Source organism: Cydia amplana, chromosome 21 (genome assembly GCF_948474715.1).
Source record: "Cydia amplana chromosome 21, ilCydAmpl1.1, whole genome shotgun sequence".
In the NCBI taxonomy this organism is placed as follows: Eukaryota; Metazoa; Arthropoda; class Insecta; order Lepidoptera; family Tortricidae; genus Cydia; species Cydia amplana.
Genome location: NC_086089.1, coordinates 6,573,672 through 6,595,329, shown reverse-complemented (window position 1 = coordinate 6,595,329; position 21,658 = coordinate 6,573,672). Strand labels below are relative to the sequence as shown.

Genomic DNA, 21,658 nt, shown 5'->3' with positions numbered 1-21,658 from the left:
CATAGTAAATCGACGCAGAAAAAAATAAATAAATAATGGCATGAACTATTCTAAGCGCCATCTATCGCATTACTAGACAGTTAGTTTCTTGCCGTTGTAACACACTAAATAGCTCGATTGTTTGAGAAAGACTATCAATAGATGTCACTGTAGTAAATCCTCATACTTTATGATCATATCACAGACAACATATCAACATTATTAAGTAATAAATAATATAATTTTTCTCAAAAATGGACGGCAAAGTCGACGTTGCCGGTTAAAAAATAGGTCGCGAAGTGTGTAGTTTATGGTCATTCTAAAAATTAAAAAGTTAAAAACATTGCAGTCTCGATTTCGGGACTGCAATGTTGCATACAAATTCCATTATTAAACGAGTTCCAAACTTTTTAAAACTTTAAATGGCCATATCAAATGAAGGCATAGGTCAATTAAACAGCCAAACAGATGATCAGCACTTATTATTAATATAATGTTGGTACCGCGACTATTTAGGTGTCTCAAATACGTTGGCGTATTTTCAGCAGAAAAATACACTTCTATTTTTTTTAAAGGCGGCAAGCAAATCTTTTTAATGGTTTTACTTTTCTCTGTGAAAATTAGAACGTTGCTTCTGTAAAATATCTCTTGCACCATTTTTGAGAAAAGCACTATATATGACTCGGCTGGAAGGCTACTTGCTGGCTTCGGATTCAATTAAACGGACTCCCAAGGTCGTCCGTTTAAAACGAATCCTCAGAGGGCCTACCGCGAACCACGTTCGACGTGTTGCCTCCCTGTCACACTTACGTACGAATTTACAAGTGCAACAGAGAGGCAACACGTCGAACGTGGTTCGCGGTAGGCCCTCAGCTTGCAAGTAGCTACTTCCGAACCTCGACAATAATGTATTATTGTTCTTAGAAACGTGATAATAATTAAAATATATTAAACCTACATGGTATCATCAGCCACACTGTTAAGTGTTAACTGTACCGATGTACAGTTAGGAGTGTTGCTGTTTGTATATTAATTTACTTAACCTTACGCATTACAAAATTGTCCTCATATAGCTATACATATATTTTAGGACAGTCTTACACTAATCGACCTACTTGGTAACAAAACATTGTAAATTCTTGAGCAGTTTGAATAGCAGGGCAGGTGACAAAAACTTGCTCAAAAGCATAGAAGGTAGCATCCTATAGAAGTGGTGTACGCGTGCCTCCGTGAGGGACAAAACATGTAAATTCGACCAATCATAGCGTCGCATTGCGCCGCTATGATTGGTCGAATTTATTTGTTATGGTGGGCAACAAATGAATTCGACCAATCACGGTGGTCAATTTACGGTGGGGAATAAAACAAGATGTGAGACTGTGACAAGGACAAACAAATACTAAAGCTAAAAAAATAAAAATACCTATCAAAATTTTGCGGCTTTGCTAAGGTGCCCATCACGCAGGCAGCGTTCCCGCGCTGGATTGCTATGGCCAATCTTTGCGCGAGAAAGCTGCCTGCGCGAGGGTCACCTGTGGCCTGCCTTAGGCGTTTGCTGAGCGCCTTGTGGAGCCCCCGAGCCCCCCTTCCCCACGGACCTAGTGTCTCGACGCCAAAGGCTACAAATTCGTAGTGTGCGCCGAGACAACTATATTTATTCGCCTTGAAGCGTTCTCGGGCGTCAGCCGCCGCCCCGGCCTGTACTTAATTCTAGTTTTATATTCATTTTATAACACTTATTGTGCACAGCAAGGTGTCCTTTTATGTTTTGTTAATATTGTAATATCATCACACGGTATTCGAATTATTTTAATCGTTTATTATCTCTGCAGGAAACATAAAACGTATATTTTTTATTACTATTACCAGCTCTAAGATTACGATACCAAGAGGTTCATTCAGGACAAACAATAATAGCGCTTTCGCTGCTACTCCTACTGAAAGATACATAAGACTATCCCGTTCTGTCAGTTATCCCCTGCTTCTATTCATGCTCAAAAGAGAAGAGACATCCGACATTTAAAAAAATATCCCTATATGTATGAGAGCAATAATACAATGTGTAAATGTAAATACATACATATCTTATATTTTATGATCATATCAAAGCTGGAAGTCCTAGGTTCGGATCCCCCTAAAAGTGTATTAATATGGTGTCCCATGGTGGTGACCCATTTGTCCCCGCCGCCATACAAGAGGTGTGGACAGATGGGAATAGATATAGACCATTAATATATACACACACAATTAAAAAACAAATAAATGTCCTATGAGGATTTGAACCCAGGACCTCCTACTTCATAGCACATAGCAGAGCAGGGTCACTGTCACTACTGACTAGCTAGGAGGCCGTAGAAATAATATACAATTTATATATATTTAAATTAAGTACAGTCAGCGTCGTATAGTAGGTCGCATCCAAAGTATTCAAATAGTTCAGTACGCCATACAAATAATATGGTGTACCGAACTATTTGAATACTTTGGATGCTACCTACTATATGACGCTGACTGTACTTATATAACAATTAACAAATCAGACTGGTAGCCACAGTTTAATGGCTAATCTAGGATTAAAACTTTTTAGTGGCTTGCCATTATGTTCAAAACATTTAGCTTCATACCACATCAAATATTTAAGTTTACCGCCATTGCCCGCCAGCATTAAACAAATTGGTTGTTAGTGGGTAGACAAAATAAAGTCACTATCATGTTAAACATTGAATTTATTAATTGTATTTTATTATTTTTAAGAGAATCTTCATAGCATGTGTCTGTCCGTTGAAACAGGAATCAATCTCAACCATCTTCCACTCAAAATATTTTACTTGTGGTACAGTCGCCATCAGATATATCGGAGCGGCCAAGGCGCTCACAAATATCTGAACACGCCTCTATTGTCAGGGCGTTAGGGAGTTAGATATTGTGAACACCTTGGCCGTTCCGATATATCTGATGGCGACTGTACAGAGATGCATTGACTATTTCATCTTCACTCTCTTGTTGCATACGAGTACATTGTAACTTCTAGTGGCTAGAGGCTGGGTCCTGAAATCAGAAACATATTTTTTATATATAAAATGTAATAATATCACAATAAAGTTTAATACACATTGCCTTCACATTGGAGTCTGTTTGCAAACACTAACCATTGTATAGATTTAGACCAAGAAAAGTATGCAGCGATATTGATCGCCTGCGCAGTACATGTGTTATTTTAAATGTCAAACATCTTTGAAATTATGACGTACCTTTCTTCTTTCTTGCTCTAACTCTAAATACTTTGGAATCTTTTGCTTGCTCGGGTATCAATATTAGCATGGGGGGTTAAAATAAAACTTGACAATAGTTATTAGTGGGCAAGGGGGCAAAGCAGTTGTTTAACCGCTCATGCTAATGTTGATTCCAGGGCAAGCAGAAGATTTGAACTATGAGCGTAGCGAGTGGTTCGAGAAGTGGAATCTTGAGCGTTGTGAGAATTCAAGGCACGAGGGTTAAACAAACATTGCCACCTAATGAAACACAGAATTTATCACCATGCCAACGCAGGGAAAATACCAACTATAAAATACCAAAAAAATCAAATCCACATGAACATTATAAAGAATTTATAATTCAAAATCATCATTTAAAAGTAAATTCTACCAGCTAACATAAGGAAACTCAAAATTTAGATCTGATTACTTTGCCCCACATGTGGGAAAAATGCAATTTTCTCATTAGTATTTGAACAATCAAGGGGGCCTTTACCAGTTGGTGTGGTGATAAATTATTTAATTAACCTTTGTATTCAAAACAAACTTACCTGAAGTGTTAATTTTTTATCATTTATTGGCAAACAGTAGACACTGTCAGATTAATATGTAGATCTTACGACGAGTAGTGTTCCGTTACTACATCGGCAATTCACGTCATCATCACAGGTCTTTCCGTCTATTGCAGACGATTTATGCATTGCTGTTTAGACAACGGGTTTGGTGACTGTGGAGGCCGATGCGTGAGCGGCACGACCTCCCACATTTTGGGCACATGTCACGCTTAGCACAGTCTTTAAAGCGCCACATCGGTCTTCCAACTTTCCTTTTAGCATACCTACGCAACTGCACCAAGCAAGACACGTCTAGGTATTCTATTCACGTACTTGTACTATAGTTCAAATGAAGCTATAATATGAAATTAATAAGTTTGTATAAACAGAAACAAAGCAAAGGCAACAAACGCGGTGCCGCTTTGTGGCGACTTGACTATTTGACAGTTTATTTTTAGTGTTGCCGTTGAAAGTTCTTTCTTGTCCCTAAATAGAGCTTTTATGATTTATTATTATACAATATTATTAGTTCAAATAAAATATAATATTCCAAAAGACTACAAATAATATTATATAGTACTTAAATTCCAAAATAATGATAATTATGCCTCAGTGTCCATTTCTGAGGGCCTACCGCGAACCACGTTCGACGTGTTGCCTCTCTGTCGCACTTGTAAATTCGTACGTAAGTGTGACAGGGAGGCAACACGTCGAACGTGGTTCGCGGTAGGCCCTCAGCTTTTTTAAGGAACAGGCGTATAACATTACCCTGAAGTAGGGGACTAATTTTAAAATAGCAATAATCATTACTTGATGCCGTTTTTGACGTTTCTGTGCACGCTGTTGTCTGTCTATACTTATAGGTCACATAATTAGTGATACAAACACCTGCCTGGTCAATATACGCAAAATTAGATATATTTATTCTAATTATAACAGAAAAAGTTTATTAAAACAAACATTAAATGCTTTTGTATAATAATTTCAGGTTTGATAGGTACGGGTTTTGCCATGGGAGAAGTTGAAAAGGAACGTTATGAAAACATATCTTTGTATGTATAGGTACTAAGATGGTACAAATCATGTACAAATCTGTTGCTTAAAAATAAAAGCACGACGCGACGTTGCCAAACTGCTATGAGTTACTGCGAAGCGAGTCCAGTTTAACTCGACAACGTCGCATCGTATTGTTACAATAGGGTATTTTCGTACTAGTCAAATCAGTTACTTTTTTATAGTTATTGCAATGCAACTTGTATCGTAAATTTTTAGAAGGCACGATAAGAGTGAATTGAGCATGAATTGAGGTATTTTATCTCATTAGGATCGAAAGAGCTCGTGAATTTGAGTACAAATAACACAAAAGTGGCAAAAAAGATCACAATATAAAAAATGGCAAAAAATAGTAGTTTTCGATATAAGTGCGAGAAGTATGTCATTTTGCACGAGTACCGAGCTTTCGATTTTTCCGGTAATATACTGAGGGGCTACCGCCAAAACCGAAATTCGCAAATTGCGGGGATCGTTCTCTTTTACTCCAATGCAGGCGTAATTAGAGTGACAGAGAAAAATGCCCGCAATTTGCGAAATTCGATTTTCGCGGTTATAGCCCTGTCACTTACAACGGATGCCTTTGCTTTGATATCTGGTGGCGTTAAATTAACTCCAAAATCGTCTGAATCACTCATTTTTATTTAATAACTTATGCTTTCTTGGCAATTACTTACAAACATAAATCACTTGAATAAAAAAGGCGGGAAGGGAATAAAAAAAGTTTTACTTTTAATTGCCATTTTTTTCAATGTGGATTCTGTTGTCACTGTTGTCAGCATTATGCCAATTGAAGAGAAATTGTATTATTAAAATTAATAAAATTAATTTTCAGAACATATAATTATACATGGTCAACCAGATCTTGACAGTAGAAAAAGGCGGCAAATTTGAAAAATGTAGGCGCGAAAGGATATCGTCCCATAGAAAATTTGAATTTCGCGCCTTTATTTTACTGACAAGATTTGGTTGACCAGCTATATGTAAAAAAACATGAATCTTTTGTTATTTCATTATATTGATATATATCTAATTAATTACATTTATATTAAGTGTATAAAGTGTATTGTACGAACGTCAGCTTCATTCTGTCGCGCGTTGTTCAAGTAATACTATTGGGTCTCGAATAATACTCCTTTATGCCCAATCGCGCGTTGTTCAGGTGGGTCATTTATAAGCGGGTCTCGCATAATACTCATTTATTTAAAATGTATCAATCAGATTACTTTTTAGCACTAGTGTAAAAAAATCAAACTTTACGCACGATTTGCAGCTACAAAAACTAAACTTTTTGAGCAATTGGATTAAAAAAATATAAAGAAACGCTCAAGTACCAGTGGCATGGTGGCATATAGACGGACTTACGCCAGTAGTAATGTCTAATCCTTTTGCCATGCACCAATGGTAGCATGCGCAAAATTATTATGACAGGTATTTATTTTCAGCCGGTTTAAATAGTTTCGGCAAGACTTATGTAGCATTCTTATAATATATAAATATTATCATCACCACAGTATCGTTTTCCGAAATTACTTTATGGTTATACCGTTTGGCTACGCTATTTCTCTGTACCCTGCCTCTCCCTTCCCTCCCTGTACTCCTTAAGTACCCGAACTCTCTTTACTCATACTGAAAGATACATAAGACTATCCTGTTCGGTCATTTCCTTCCACCCCTCATGCTTGATGCTTGATCCAGTTTTAAACTAGATTCATGATTTATTCAATACGCTATAAAGCGACATCTGTTGATTACTTCTAATCGTTGGCAACGACATATGTCTACTAACTTTCAATGAAGACGTATAGATGTCGTTAGGAATTCTATGATTTGGATGTGACACAGCGCCATCTTGTATCCATGATAGGCAACAGTGCATTTTCAGTGACGCCATCTGGTAATGATGCGCTTTTAGGCGGTCACATTTGAATGTATGGGATAGCAGCGTCTGTATATATGTAGTCTGTGATGTAGCAGAGTGCATAAGTGACTACTATTTTTAGTAGAACACAGGTTATATAGGTGTTTAACTTAAGAATTTTCGGCGAGTTGTCAATTTTATTGTAGGGCAAAATATTGTTGCAAAATGGATGCCAGTAAAAATATAGGTATGGAGAAACCTTTGATGAATATTTCAGAATTTCTAAATTTTTATATTAAAGAAAAAGTCTCCGGCGTGACTCGAACTTGCGACCATTGGAACTCATTTTCCCTTTAATATAGAACATGATTATTTACATACAAATAAATTACAAATCGATAACGTTATCAAATTATTTATAATATTAAGGTACGACAATAGACGTGTCTATCATTATCATTCAGCTTTTACCAGAATAAGTTCTATGTCTGACTCTAAATATAAAAAAAAAAATATTAAAGGCAACAAAAGCATCTAGGTAAGCCGTGAAAGCCTGGGAGGTAAGTGCAAAGCTGGCTATTCATGCTTAGAAACTCGCCTAATCTCCGATCTAGCCCTTAGCTCGGATTATTTGAGGGACTGCTTTATTCAGTAGGTAAGCGGGTCTCCCCATAGGTAAATACAAGGAGATGCAAATAACTTCTTATCTTCTTTTAAAATAAAGTGTCATTCAATAGAAGTTGCTAACTATGTAAACAAAAGTTACTAGTAAATTGACATTTAGTGTCAATTTTAGTATGGCGGTTTGTTTACATAGTTAGCAAGTTCTATTGAATGACACTTTACGGCTTCCATCAAATGTGTGATGATTTTGCCAATGTCAAGCGTGCAAGTAGAGCATGATGTAGTTCGGTAATTGCTATAAATAAAGTGATAGCTGGACATTACAAATAGTCACGATGGATTGCTGGGTCTTGACTAAAGAATGGTTAAACTCGTTTGAAGATGTGGGCTCATTTAGACGGCGCGAGAACTCGCATGCGAGTTTCATTACATTGCGTCATTTGATCGGTCGACTGAATTGATGTCACCTCAATGGTCCGCAATGTAACTGAAATCGTCCGAGCGCTAACATACAGAGTTACTTTCCCATTTTTATTACACTAATTAGGGATTTTGTATTTTTTCCCTATTAACTAGTTCTTATTTTATGACTTACTAGCGACCCGCCCTGGCTTCGCACGGGTTAACAAATTATACATAAATAAACCTTCCCCTTGAATCACTCTATCTATTAAAAAAATCCGCATCAAAATCCTTTGCGTATAGTTTTAAAGATCTAAGCATATATATAGGGACAGATAGACAGCGGGAAGCGACTTTGTTTTATACTATGTAGTAATGAGTACGACTTTAGGGGCCCTTATCAGTCCGCCGGACGACATTAGCCTGTCAGTTAGAACACAAAGTTGACAGTTCCGAACAACTGACATGCTGATATCGTCCGGCGTACTGGGTCCCTTTAAAGTGTTACAACTATTATAAGAAGTAACTGTCGCAACTATTTCAAGTTTCAGTGTACCCTCAGCGCTCCAGAGGTGCAAGAGCGTAACTGTATTTGGAGTCCCTTTGTAACTCGGCACGACAGTAATTTGATCAATTAGGCCTCTGCCGGGACTAAGTGGTTAGCGACATAGCTCTACGGAGCTATCTATTTAATTATTATGTTGTTTCGGACGTATAGTACGATACATATAGTAAGTAAATACATGCACTATATTGGTATTTGGTACTAAAGATATGACGCGCGTTTTTCCTGTTTTTTTATCGAGCCAACTGTAATCTCACCCAAGCTTTTATCTAGTTAATTTTCTATGGTCTTGACCGAGCCGAAGGTATCGATATCGACAGGCATATCAATTATCCAATCAATAATGCTCAATTGCTATCACCTGTCTGCCTTGCTTGTCAACACAGATAAGGTGTCGCCAGGTAAGGTGAACGATTACACATTTTACCTTGATGAAACTTATTGGCAGTGTCCCACCGAAGTTTTGGTTTCGCCAGTAAAAATCATGTTTTGGCAAAAAAAAAAACAACTTTTCGGCCGCGCCGAAACTGTATATATTATACTAGTTTCGTTAGTAAGTTATGGTTGGTAAAACTATCTACCATAGAGAACCCTTTACTAACATCACCGTGCACAACTTCAGCCAAATAAAATATTAAAAATATTTTGTGTACTTTATTCTGGGTGAATAAATGCCATTGTTGACAGCTGACACATTATATCCATAATCGTATCATAACAAGAAAGTAGTAGGGGAGATGCGTGTATTATGTTATGATCCCTCAAAGTGAAATGATCCCCCCTCTTATCTGAGTAACTACTGATGCCATCTATCTAAATATGCATTAAACATCTTCCCCGTGACCCCGCCAGTTGCCTTTTAAAGTGTCATGGCGGTACGAGCACGTAGCGTGATTTTATTAGAAAATAATTAAAACATATACGTCTAATCTACGGTAGCCTATTTTCTGAATTCCATTACTTTTAGCATGTTGCGTTTTATTCAAATTATGTTTCACTGTCGGATCTTAATGATGTTTATCTATACTTTAAGGATGTTTATACTGAAGCAAGTTGAATTTGAAAGTTATATTTTTGTCCATATTTCAAATTTGGTGTTTGAGGTCAAATGATCCCTTTTCGTAGGCGTAAAATGATCCCTGGAATCATTTTACCCCCTAAGTAATTTACTATGAGCATTTCCTGTACAGGCCATAAAATATCATGTCACGAATTTATGTGCGCAAAGCCACTTACTTCCGAAAAAATGACCTTAGGAAGAAAGGCTAAGGGCTCTTAATGCGATTAAATTATGGATTGCCTTTAAAATAGCAAGCAAAGCTGTGCCCCTGACGGCCGTAAAAATAAGGCCCAAATAGAAAAGAAATAGCACTCAGCTTCTGAAAATAAAGAAACGCTGGAATCGACTGACTTAAATGATTAAGACGAAGAAATCTTGATATTACAAAGGAATCATCTGTGATTATTTTAACTCTACCCTAGGGATCGTTTTATACATACCTATGTATAAAATGATCCTTTACTAAACCTTTAGAAAACATGACATAATTATTTAAATATATAAAAAACCACGAGAAATAAGTATGCAGTTACTTAGTTAAGTAAATGGACTATTCATAAAGACCTAAATCTTGTGTTTTTGTCTCCAACTGTCAACACAGTAAATTTTCTCCCTTAAGGGGATCATTATAACCACATCTCCCCTACTACCTCACAATCAATAGGTAATTAGTAATTACATTACTTAAATTGAGTGTTAAAATCTTTGTGCATTTTGCTAAAAAGACTACAGAACAATTCTATTTTTAGATTAGTTTAAGAAGGCACCGCCCTGTTGAGTTTTTAAGTCTAAGACCAAACCATTGTCAGCATACTCTTGACACAATTCTGTTGTCACATGTTGCATCATCTTCAGACCTAGAGCACAGACTACCTTTGTGATATAGAGTGCCCTAAGGCATCTAAACCTAGTTGTCTGTCCTAGAAACTAAAACGGTAGCAGGCGTGTCTCACTCCGCGATTTCGTCGCTTTGCTACAGGTAGCTAAAAGTACATCCGTTCGGCCCCAATTTTGGGGAAAGCCATAAGCCGCGCGTGGCGCTGTCGCCACCTAGCGGCCATATCTGTACTGATCGTAACAGACGCGTTTTGTTAGAGAGTGAGTCTTCTGTACTTAGTACTATTATTTATTCTGTGACGGTAGTTCCATTGTCCATTTATCCGACCGATTTGTCATTAAAACGGTCACAAGCCGGATGATTTGGTGGTGAATTAATAATACCATTTAAATATTTGATTATGATATATTATGATCATAAACTGGCTTCTGCCTGTGACTTAAGTCTACATGGATTGATAAAACTATCCTTTTATCTTTCCCCGAGCCTGAAACTATCTCCATACCAAATTACATCCAAATCGGTTTAAGCGCGATGAGGTAACAGACAGATAGAGGGACAGACGGAGCTAATACTTATAATAGGGATTTAGATTTAGCAATTCACTTCTTGAGGAGAGAGAGCTGCGGGCATAGCTAGTATGTTTAATATTCCATCAGTCTCATGTCTAGTCTACTCGGCGGCCTCAAGATGTAGACACTGGAAACATCTCAATTGGCTTTGTAAGCACTAGACTTTAGTGTTTGCTATTCTCTGTCTGTACAGAGCGAGTTTACCAACCCTTAGCTATTCTTTGTAAGGTGAATGTATCGGTCAATCAAAGTCTACAATCTTTTCTAACGCCGCAAACACGAAAAAATGCCTGTGTCATACTTTTCAATTGATCAATCGATGTTATTGGGCCATTCCAGGGGGCCTTATCTGTCGAACTTATATGGAAGAGTGATATAGACATTACCGTTTCGTTCGCTACGGCGCAAACGATTGGCTGCTTGCTTGGGCCCTCAGAAAAGTCAGAAGCGTGACGGTATTTTTAGGGTTCCGTACCCAAAGGGTAAAAACGGGACCCTATTACTAAGACTCCGCTGTCCGTCCATCCGTCCGTCCATCTGTCACCAGGCTGTATCTCACGAACCGTGATAGCTAGACAGTTGAAATTTTCACAGATGATGTATTTCTGTTGCCACTATAACAACAAATACTAAAAACAGAGTAAAATAAAGATTTAAGTGGGGCTCCCATACAACAAACGTGATTTTTGACCGAAGTTAAGCAACGTCGGGTGGGGTCAGTACTTGGATGGGTGACCGTTTTTTTTGCTTGTTTTGAAAACACTAGAAGAATAAAGCTAAGAAGCTGATATTTGGCGTGATAACGTTTTGTAACTTAGACGTAAATTCAACGGTACATACCCACTAATACAGATTTTTGCAGGTTATTAAACTTATTACGCTAAGGTAGCTGCCATACGCGTTATGTCCCTAACAAAGTAGACCTTTTTTGTGGAGTGATCTTTTTATGAATTAATATAAATATTTAAACCTTTCGCGTTTTGAACACATATTAACTTTTTCATACACTTTTCGTCGGGTACTTAACTGCACAAATCTCTGTTTTGACATTTTGCTGGGACATCTGCAGTTAGCCGCGACCACGACCAGTGCAACCTGTGTCGAAACGTCGGTAAATAAAGGTAATATGTAAAACAAATTTCGCGATAGACCCGTCTATAAATGTGAGTTATTATAATATGAGTCAAATTTTATTAAAATTTCAGGAGCTTACAGCCCTGTTTTTGGCAACAAATAACTCACTGTTTATAATGCTAACAGACCTGAGATTATTATATCTGTTATAATATTGTTTGTATTTCACTTTGCAGTGAAGATACCTAATATATAAGTAAGGGCTCTTCATCAATATCAACAGAAATGCTCTGCGGAAGACATCAAGTGTCTGCCGGTCCCTAACTCACTCTCTGAGTTATACCTACCAGTGTGTGTATATCTGACCCATAGACTAGGAATCCTCTAGACTGAGTTTAGAGCAATTATTTCATGAAACCGATGCTGCCAAAAATACGGGGGTGCGGGGGGACGAGGTGAGCGAATCCCGTGCCGTGATTGGTCCGTTCAAAGACACGGACCAATCACGGCACGGGATTGACTCGAAGATGGAGTAAAACTACCGTATGAGTGGCAGAGGGGGTAGCGTTACTATGCTCAGTCTAGAGGATGTCTTGTCTGTGATCTGACCTGCCTTCTGACCTTATAAATAAATACAAGCAGGCCAATTCGAACGTTGACTAACATCATAATGAATTAATAATGATATTTTAATCAATTTATTTAGTTAAGATCGTGGAGCCTGCGCCAATACATGAACGGACACGTACAGTCGCCATCAGATATATCGGAGCGGCTAAGGCGCTCAAAAATATCTGAACACGCCTCTATTGTCAGGGCGTTAGAGTGCTTGTTCAGTTATTGTGAACACCTTGGCCGCTCCGATATATCTGATGGCGAATGTCACCACGAAACGAAACTTTATTTGTCTCTATCGCACTAATATGGAAGAGTGATAAAGAGATAATTCTCCTTTCGTTTTCTCCAACGATTGTCATCTTGGCTAGGACCCCAGTTAGATGTCATTCTGATATCAGTGTACAATTGGCGGACTTTTCGCCTCATGGCACTTTCTACTAGCCAACCAGAGGGTCAAACAGAAGTGTCAGGGCGGGTGCAATGAAAAGCATTTTAAACATTACATATTATATATATTTATGACCTTGACTGTGAATAAGAGAATACAATAATAAATATGTCAAAAAATTACTAGAATAGGAAAATATCCATGCACACCCTAATATTAAATTATAAGATCTTACCGGGGTTCGAACACAAAGTCCAAGAGCCGCCATCTTAGCAGGCTAATAGCTAGGTAGTCAAATTTTCAATCAAAATTGTCAAACAATCTTAAACTTTAAACTAAACTACTTAAAGTTAGTTTTGCCAACTCACCGTCCCGATCGTAGTGACTCCACACTTCCATGAATTGATTCGCGGACAGTTTTTTCAACTCCCTAGAATCCGGATCCCTAAATTGTCTCATAAAATTATTTGCCCGTTCCAAATTTAGCCTTTTGGCAGAAGATGGCGAATCAAAGCTCATCTTTAAAAAGTTATTTCAAATATGGAATGGTAAGATCTAGTTTCGTAAATGGAATATGAAAATAATTATATTTTTAAACAGTTTGGCGTTTTATTGTCAGTGAAGGTACTTTGTTTGTAAATAGATAATTTTTGTGATATATTGAAGATAGTCCTGTGTAAGTAGTAGGTTTATGTAGGATTTAGGTCTTCACGGCATCTGTAACAAAAGAAAAAACATTGTTAATTTCGTAAATATTTCGTAAACATAGTTATACTTGGTCAACCAGATCTTGACAGTAGAAAAAGGCGGCAAATTTGAAAAATGTAGGCGCGAAGAGATATCGTCACATAGAAAATTTGAATTTCGCGCCTTTTTTTACTGACAAGATTTGGTTGACCAACTATAAGTGCGTTTTTATTCTAAAAAACTCTCTCTCTCTTTCTCTTAAACTTTCTTTAAAATTTCACAAATAGAAAAAAGTATATACTTGGTCAAGCAGATCTTGTCAGTAGAAAAGGCGGCAAATTTGAAAAATGTAGGCGCGAAGGGATATCGTTCCATAGAAAATTTGAATTTCTCGCCTTTTTTTACTGACAAAATTTGCTTGACCAGCTATATGTCAAAGTCTTAGTGAATCCGTGATCTTTTGTTCTATCTGTTAATTCATAAGCCACAGACTTGAAAATCACAATCGAAAAAAATTATCTGTCAGTATTAGTGATGGGTAGGACATCAATTTAAAATGAGTTTGTATGAGTACCTCATTTTCTAAAATGAGGTGTTACAATGTCTTACTTCAAATGAGGTGAGGTACTAGCATATTTTCAGCGTCGACTATTCCATTCATTCCAACGGCGACAAAAATATTTAATGTATATACATATTTATGTATTCATCACTTCCTTTATAAATAAATAAATAGTAACATATATTTAATTGGAGTGCAATTCTGGAGGTTAAGAATAGAACTTTTAGGAGAAAGATAATTTTAGAATCAAGTAAAATGAATAGAGGAGTGAAGTAAGACATTTTTGCGGTACGAAGTACTGCGACAAATTAACAAAATGAGTGGTACAAAAGAGGTGCCTCACGAGTGAGCGACTCAACACTAGTCAGTATAGCTGAAGGGTTATCACAAGTCCATAAAACATAGGACACAGTGACATCATAGGTTAATTTTCTGTCAAACTATACATTAGCTTACAATTTGAAAAACTTATAATACCTACTTAAGTATTCATTACGATATTTACGATACAGAAAAGTATCAAAGGTTAGGTTTTAAGGTTTGCAAAGTTAGTTGGCCGCGGGACCGGCACTTATCTTTAACCCTGTCAACAAGTAAAATATTTATCTATATGTTTATCATGCATATATTCAGTAAATAGGCATTTATTTACAAGCGTCCATAAGGTGATCTTCTTACATTAATCGAGCCGTATGCTAATTTGCCACCGTTATCGTATACAAAAGTGTTGACAGCATACAGATGTAAAACACAAAATGCGGCAACCAAAAAAAGTCTCAATTCGCGCCGCTCCACATAAAAACACAAATAAAATGCATAATATTCCCAATCTCTGTTCACCTTACTTGATAAAAATACCTTAAGTGATCTAATATAAGGTCGAAGTTTGTATGACAAAGAAAGAGAGTGGAAGGCAGGTAAAAATGTAAATTGTGAAAAGAAAAATGGAGGTGTTACGTGACATCGCAAACGCAGAAATAAATGGTAAGGCGACAAATTGTGTCTCTGAGTCGAGAATTTACGCTCACCTGAGGAAAAGTATCTTAAAATATACGAAAAAGGTAAGGCGACAGAGATGTTCTAACGTCCTATAAATATATGTTAAGAAACTGTACTTATCAGTTAGTTATGTCTAAATGTAGGATGGGCCAAAAATACGTTAAAGATTTTCAACTGTGCATATTATAGGTACGTTTGTGTATAAAAACCAAAGGAGATCATTTTGAAGATACATTTTTAGGAACATAATTGAAGATAAGTATAAAAAATATCCCTAAGAAAATTAGAAATAGATTAATCTAATTTAAATGCCTCATCATTGGTCTTTCTTAATTTTGTACTGAATACAACAAGCTGTCTAAGTAGCGAATTTTATTCATCGAATTGCACTGGGTGATTTGCGTTTTTTTATTAAAAGCTAATTCCAGGTCTTTTCGACATAAAAAATACTTAGCTTTAAAAAATCTGAAACTTCTCTAACGACCCCCTACAGGCCGAGATACCACAGAACTTTGGACATTAATTTCAACTTACGTGCCCCAAGTTATTGAAAAATAACCCCATTGCCTTAAAGAGTTGGAGTTTTTAACAAAACGGCGCTTACTGAGATTTATCAGGTTTTGTAGGGTGACAAGTTACTGATACGCGGATAAGATATTTGATTGTACTCTTGCTGATTTTTTTTCTTTTTAAATGGATATTAAAATATTAAAGCTAAAACTATGACGATAAAGCTATGACTATAATTCCGTGATTAACAAAATTACTTTATTTTTACTAACTTACTTAACTTGATTATGTAGACACTTGATAGTTGATTATGTATCATCTGATTAAGTATAAGGTATAATGAACTCTGTTACTTTAAATAGCAAACAATTAATATACCTAGCTATACCTGAAAATGGCGTTAAAATTAAAGGGAAATTTAGATTTCAAATATGATACGTAAATACGTATCACACCTAGTTTAGTGAGTCTCGCTTGCGCTCGACAGACTTGACTTGACTCGACTTGAGTTCGACAGAATTATTCATATTCCTCTATAATTAATTTTAAATTAAAAAGAGTTTTTTTTTTAGTTTTTGTTTTATAGGACGAAAAAAATAGCACCCGTGACAAAACAACGTTTTCCAAAACAGTGTTCTCAGTCTCACAAAAACCCAGATTCATGGTCACCCTACCCTACTTCAAAGAAAGCAGTTTCCATTTATCTTGCCTCCACTTATGCGAAGTTGCCGGACAAATTGCCAACCGTTTATAAGCGAATTTGTGGAAACGGGTCTCCGATAAATAGGTAGCTGGATCCAACCGAAGTTAACGAAAAATATGAAAACTATCGCTAGAGAAAGGGCGCTTAGCATGACGAATTTCGTACTTGACCTGACTTTCAGCCATATTCGAACTTTAAGATAAGTCAAATATTAGATATAGAAACGATATGGATCGGATATGTCAATGTCAAACAAGTGTCAAAAGTGACGCTTCTTCAAACAAAAATTTCACATTTGACACTGACATATCCGATCCATATCGTTTCTATATCTAATATTTAACGTGTCTTAAAGTTCGGATATCGCTGTGTCTCTATTGCATGCGCGTGATTATACTGTCCGGCAAATTTTTGTCTGCTACTTTTTCCTTATGCCTTTTGTAATAAGGTTTACGAACTGTCAGTTAACAGTGTGGGCGATGGTATACGTACAGTTGTTAAAACAATTCGTACAATTGTTAAAACAATTCTTACAATTGTTAAAACAATTCGTACAATTGTTAAAACAATTCATACAATTGTTAAAACTATTCGTACAAAATTAAAGGTTTGTATTCTGTACATGTGCATCAAACTGCTACGACAGACCTTACTCTAGTACAGTGGTTCCTAACCTTTTCAGTCCGGTCACCCCTATGACTAACTAGGGAACCTGATTTTACCCCTCCTCCCAATGGTAATAAAAAATAAAACGTGTACGTTTGTTGTATTGTTATATTAGGTTAGCTTATTACCCCCGTAAAATACCAGTTTTACCCCCACGGGGGTAATTACCCCCAGGTTAGGAACCAATGCTCTAGTATGAGTGATCAGCGCTACGCCGGCCGGCTACGCACTAATACGCGCTGACCATGGCGTAGCAGTTGCCTATTGAGAATGTTGACAAGATACACATGCGTATTCAGGTTTTAATAACAGGTTATGAATTAGATCTGGATTAGACATGGATCTGATCTAATTCATAACCTGCAACACCGCTAACAGGCCAATGGGGGCTTGGAAAGTAAAACGCCCTAAAGCAGAAACATATCACTTTTAGTACGCTTAATTGGTAAACAATGTGACACTTTCGGAGCATGAGAAATGAAAAAAATAGGTACTTACCTACTTAGGATGCAGACATTTTTTAACATCTGCAACCAGTAGATCTAAACATTTCTTCTCAGTCCCTTTGTTTTGCATACATATTAATAACTTTATAAGAGAATTCCAAAGACACTGAACGAGCCTGCGATCCGTGAGCTCAGGCAGCTCCAAGTCAGATGGGATATCTTCGAAGGTCGGAACACTCGGAACACAGGAGACCGCAGCGAAGACAGTCAGTAGTAAAATAGTAAATATTATAGCGTTCATTTTGTAAGTACTTCACGTAGGTGCGAAATAATAGGTAGGTTGGGTACTTTTGCGCTAAAGGCAAGGTAGGTTGTGGTATCATTGAGGGTTTGGATGAGTTTAAATACTCAATTGTACGGAAAACAACAAGAGTTTAAATCACGCTATTATAGATCTTATTTCAATACAAAGAGAAAAGTATTTGGCAGGAAAATAAAGGAGGTATGTCACATTCTGCAATTCAAGATAAACTTATCACAGGAATCCTGGAAAGTTTTTTTTATTGACTTGCCTTTTGATTGGAGTATTTCACAAATCCACTTACATATTTTACTTTGTTATTTGCGTTTGGTTGAATTTTAAATATTTATCGTATTTATATGTACACGTTTAGGTAGTTTATCAATATGGAATGGCTTGTCTTCAAGGCTAAATAAATAAAATTATAGAAAACATCTAAAAGTTCCAAAGGATCTAACCAGTTTCTTGCGCACGTTTTTCATAAATTATTACGAAAGCGCTGGTGGCCTAGCGGTAAGAACGTGCGACTTGCAATCCGGAGGTCGCGGGTTCAAACCCCGGCTCGTACCAATGAGTTTTCGGAACTTATGTACGAAATATCATTTGATATTTACCAGTCGCTTTTCGGTGAAGGAAAACATCGTGAGGAAACCGGACTAATCCCAATAAGGGCCTAGTTTACCCTCTGGGTTGGAAGGTCAGGTGGCAGTCCCTTTCGTGAAAACTAGTGCCCACCCCAATTCCTGGGATTACTTGCCAAGCGGACCCTAGGCTCCCATGAGCCGTGGCAAAATGCGAGGAAGATGATGATGACAAATTGTTACGTGCGTACTCAATAATTACTCAGAGCACAGCCCATTGTACAAACGATTCATGGGTGACTTGCTGGTGACCGTGACCGTCCACGGTGGAGGCGAGGCATATTGTGCAGACACATATATGGGCATGACTTTGAAGCCGACGCACAGAACTAGACGCTGCGCGTGACGAGCTAAAGGCCATTACCACCTACATCGGAGGGGTGCTGAACTGCTGACCAGGCGGCCTAGCCAAGGTGACAATCGCTTGCGCTTCGCCATCGAATCGCTTTGTATCTCTCTTTCACTCATCCATATTAGTGTGACAGTGACAGTTGCGTTTCGATCGCTACGGAGCGTAAGCGATTGGCACGTTGGCTACGAAGCCTGAACTGCTGACCTACAGCGATATGTGGCCGCACATTCGCTGCAAAGATTGGCTACGTCAGTCACCTGAGAGCGCACCAGCGACGCTCTCAGCGGTAGAAAGCACTCACTATGGGTATTTTATTGTCTTTGCTCTGGCCGAAAACGGCTCAGAGACGACGATGACGATGATTGTACAAGCGGTAGAACACCCAGAAGGAGGCAAAAACTATCCTTAGATGTAAAAGTTCAATATCGCTTGTGTGTTTGAAATTCGATTCATACAGAGCGCCTTTGGGCTGAGTCCCTTTTTCGTTAGAATCAAGTTCGCATGATAGGATCCTTGAGGATTTTATTTAATTTAATAAAGGGAACTTTGGTATTATTCAAATAGTTTGAAATAACTTAAACAACCCGTTAATCGTATGGCATTTTAACAATGCTTGTTTTTACCATCTACACGTGTATTTTCAACTTTATTGAATAATTTCTATGTCTTCAAGGTTGAATATTATTCGATTATGATACACGTGTTCTAAGTAGTAACTGCATTGTTTTATATAACATACCAATCGACGGATACATAATATACCTACTTACTTTTGAGAGTGTTCTAGATTACTGATGTTGAAGTCAATTGCTAGTTAAACTATGGAGTTATAAATATTCTAATTCAGTATTTTTTTTAATTCACACATGGCACCTAGACTGAGATTTAAATAAAGCTAGAATTATATGGTTAATAAATAATAATAATAAGATATAATAAATTTAATGCTTTGTTATAAATATCTAATAACTATTGTAATATGAATGATTTATAACAAAATGTATCTAGATTTAATAATCTTTAAAAATTTGACGTGTAAAATGTATATTTTATGAATAAAACATTGAATTGAATTGTTGCGACCTAAAATGAATAATTTATATCGATTTACTTAGATGACTACCGATTCATAACGGTGGTGTCCAGCCAACCCTAAATTTTAAAAAAAGAAGTAGAACGTAAACGTTCGCAGTGCAATTGTCTTCCTTTGTAATTTCAATGTGCAAGACATTTTACGTTGTATTGCTGTTGTGAGTGCAATGTGTCAAAAAAAATAAACCCAAAATAAAATAACTTAATATAAAATCTTTTTTAAAAAGAGGGAACCGCCTTCAAAAAACCAACCCACTGAAAAGTACAAAATAATTTTTATATGGCACCCCTTTACGTGTCCAGTCCCTATCCCGTCGTAAAGCGAATTTTTGCCAAAAAGTAATTAATACCTAATAATAAGAAAATTAATAATCATCCAGGTAATTACTTAGTTTTCGAAGTCGGTGCCAAACCAACATTTTTGAGAACCGATATTTTAGACAACGAAGAACGCTGCACTTACTTGCATTATAAAGACATACTTAGTTTACTCATTAATTTAGTTCTTGTAGGTACTACGTACTCGTATTTTTTTTCTGATTGGTAGTAAAGACTGTTTTTGTTGGTTTGGCACCGCCTTCAAAAACTAAGTAATTACCCGGATGATTATTAATTTTCTTATTATTAGGTATTAATTACTTTTTGGCAAAAATTCGCTTTACGACGGGATAGGGACTGGACACGTAAAGGGGTGCCATATAAAAATTATTTTGTACTTTTCAGTGGGTTGGTTTTTTGAAGGCGGTTCCCTCTTTTTAAAAAAGATTTTATATTAAGTTATTTTATTTTGGGTTTATTTTTGTTTATTTTTAATTTTTTAATTCTTTTTTATTTATTTTATTTTATTTTTTACTTTTTAGTGATAGGTAGGTACTTCATTTATTTTAGGTTTTGGGCTAAAATACTAGTTTGTTAGGCTCTCCATTTAGTTTTGGGCTAGTAACTACCTACTAATGTTGGTGGCCTAACTCGATGATAATCGCGACACAACATAATATGACGTTTTGGTGCTAAACGATTTGTATGTATATTGCTCCCACTTCCACTCCCATTCCCAGTCCCAGTCCGAGTCCGACTCCCACTATTTTATCTAAATCGGTTTCAGCAACATAAATTTGTTGGTAGGTATACTGATAGCATGGCCACCTACCGGGTCCAATTGGTTTTTCAAACCATCCATGTACCACTAAAACCTTCTCCAGAATGTAACAAACACTTTACTGAAAACCGCATCAAAATCGGTTCAGCCAAACGCGAGATAATGACGAACTAACATACACAGATACATACGTACATACATACATACGGGTCAAACTGGGAACGTCCTTTTTTTAAAGGCAGTTAGAAAAAAGTTCATCGACCCACCTAGTGGAACTCTGCAACATAGGCACACGACGACAAGTCGGTTAACCAAAACAAAGTGTGCCTATGTTGCACCAAACCTAAGTTCCACTAGGTACAGCAAGGGTTCAGCATCAGCTCTATCTTGGGTACTGCTCTCCCAAGTGCTCATCAAGATGCGACTGATTACCAAAATAGCGTGGGCCTATGTTGCACCAAACCTGAGTTCCACTGGGTACAGCAAGGGTTCAGCATCAGCTCTATCTTGGGTACTGTTCTCCCAAGTGCTCATCAAGATGTGACGGATGACCAAAATAGCGTGGGCCTATGTTGCACCAAACCTGAGTTCCACTAGGTACAGCCAGGGTTCAGCATCAGGTCTATCTTGGGTACTCCTCTCCCAAGTGCTCATCAAGATGTGACAGATTACCAAAATAGCGTGGGCCTATGTTGCACCAAACCTGAGTTCCACTAGGTACAGCAAGGGTTCAGCATCAGCTCTATCTTGGGTATTGCTCT

The 21,658-nt window shown here is 37.1% G+C and overlaps 1 protein-coding gene across 1 annotated transcript in view; it reads right to left on the bottom strand.

Moving 5' to 3' along the window:
• Nucleotides 1-21,658, bottom strand: part of LOC134657834 (calbindin-32) — a 108,295-nt gene that overhangs the window by 51,684 nt on the left and 34,953 nt on the right. Inside the window, exon 2 of the mRNA XM_063513410.1 lies at nucleotides 13,208-13,556. Coding sequence (XP_063369480.1) covers nucleotides 13,208-13,358 — 151 coding nt within the window. The 5' untranslated portion in view covers nucleotides 13,359-13,556. The remainder of the gene's footprint in view (nucleotides 1-13,207; nucleotides 13,557-21,658) is intronic.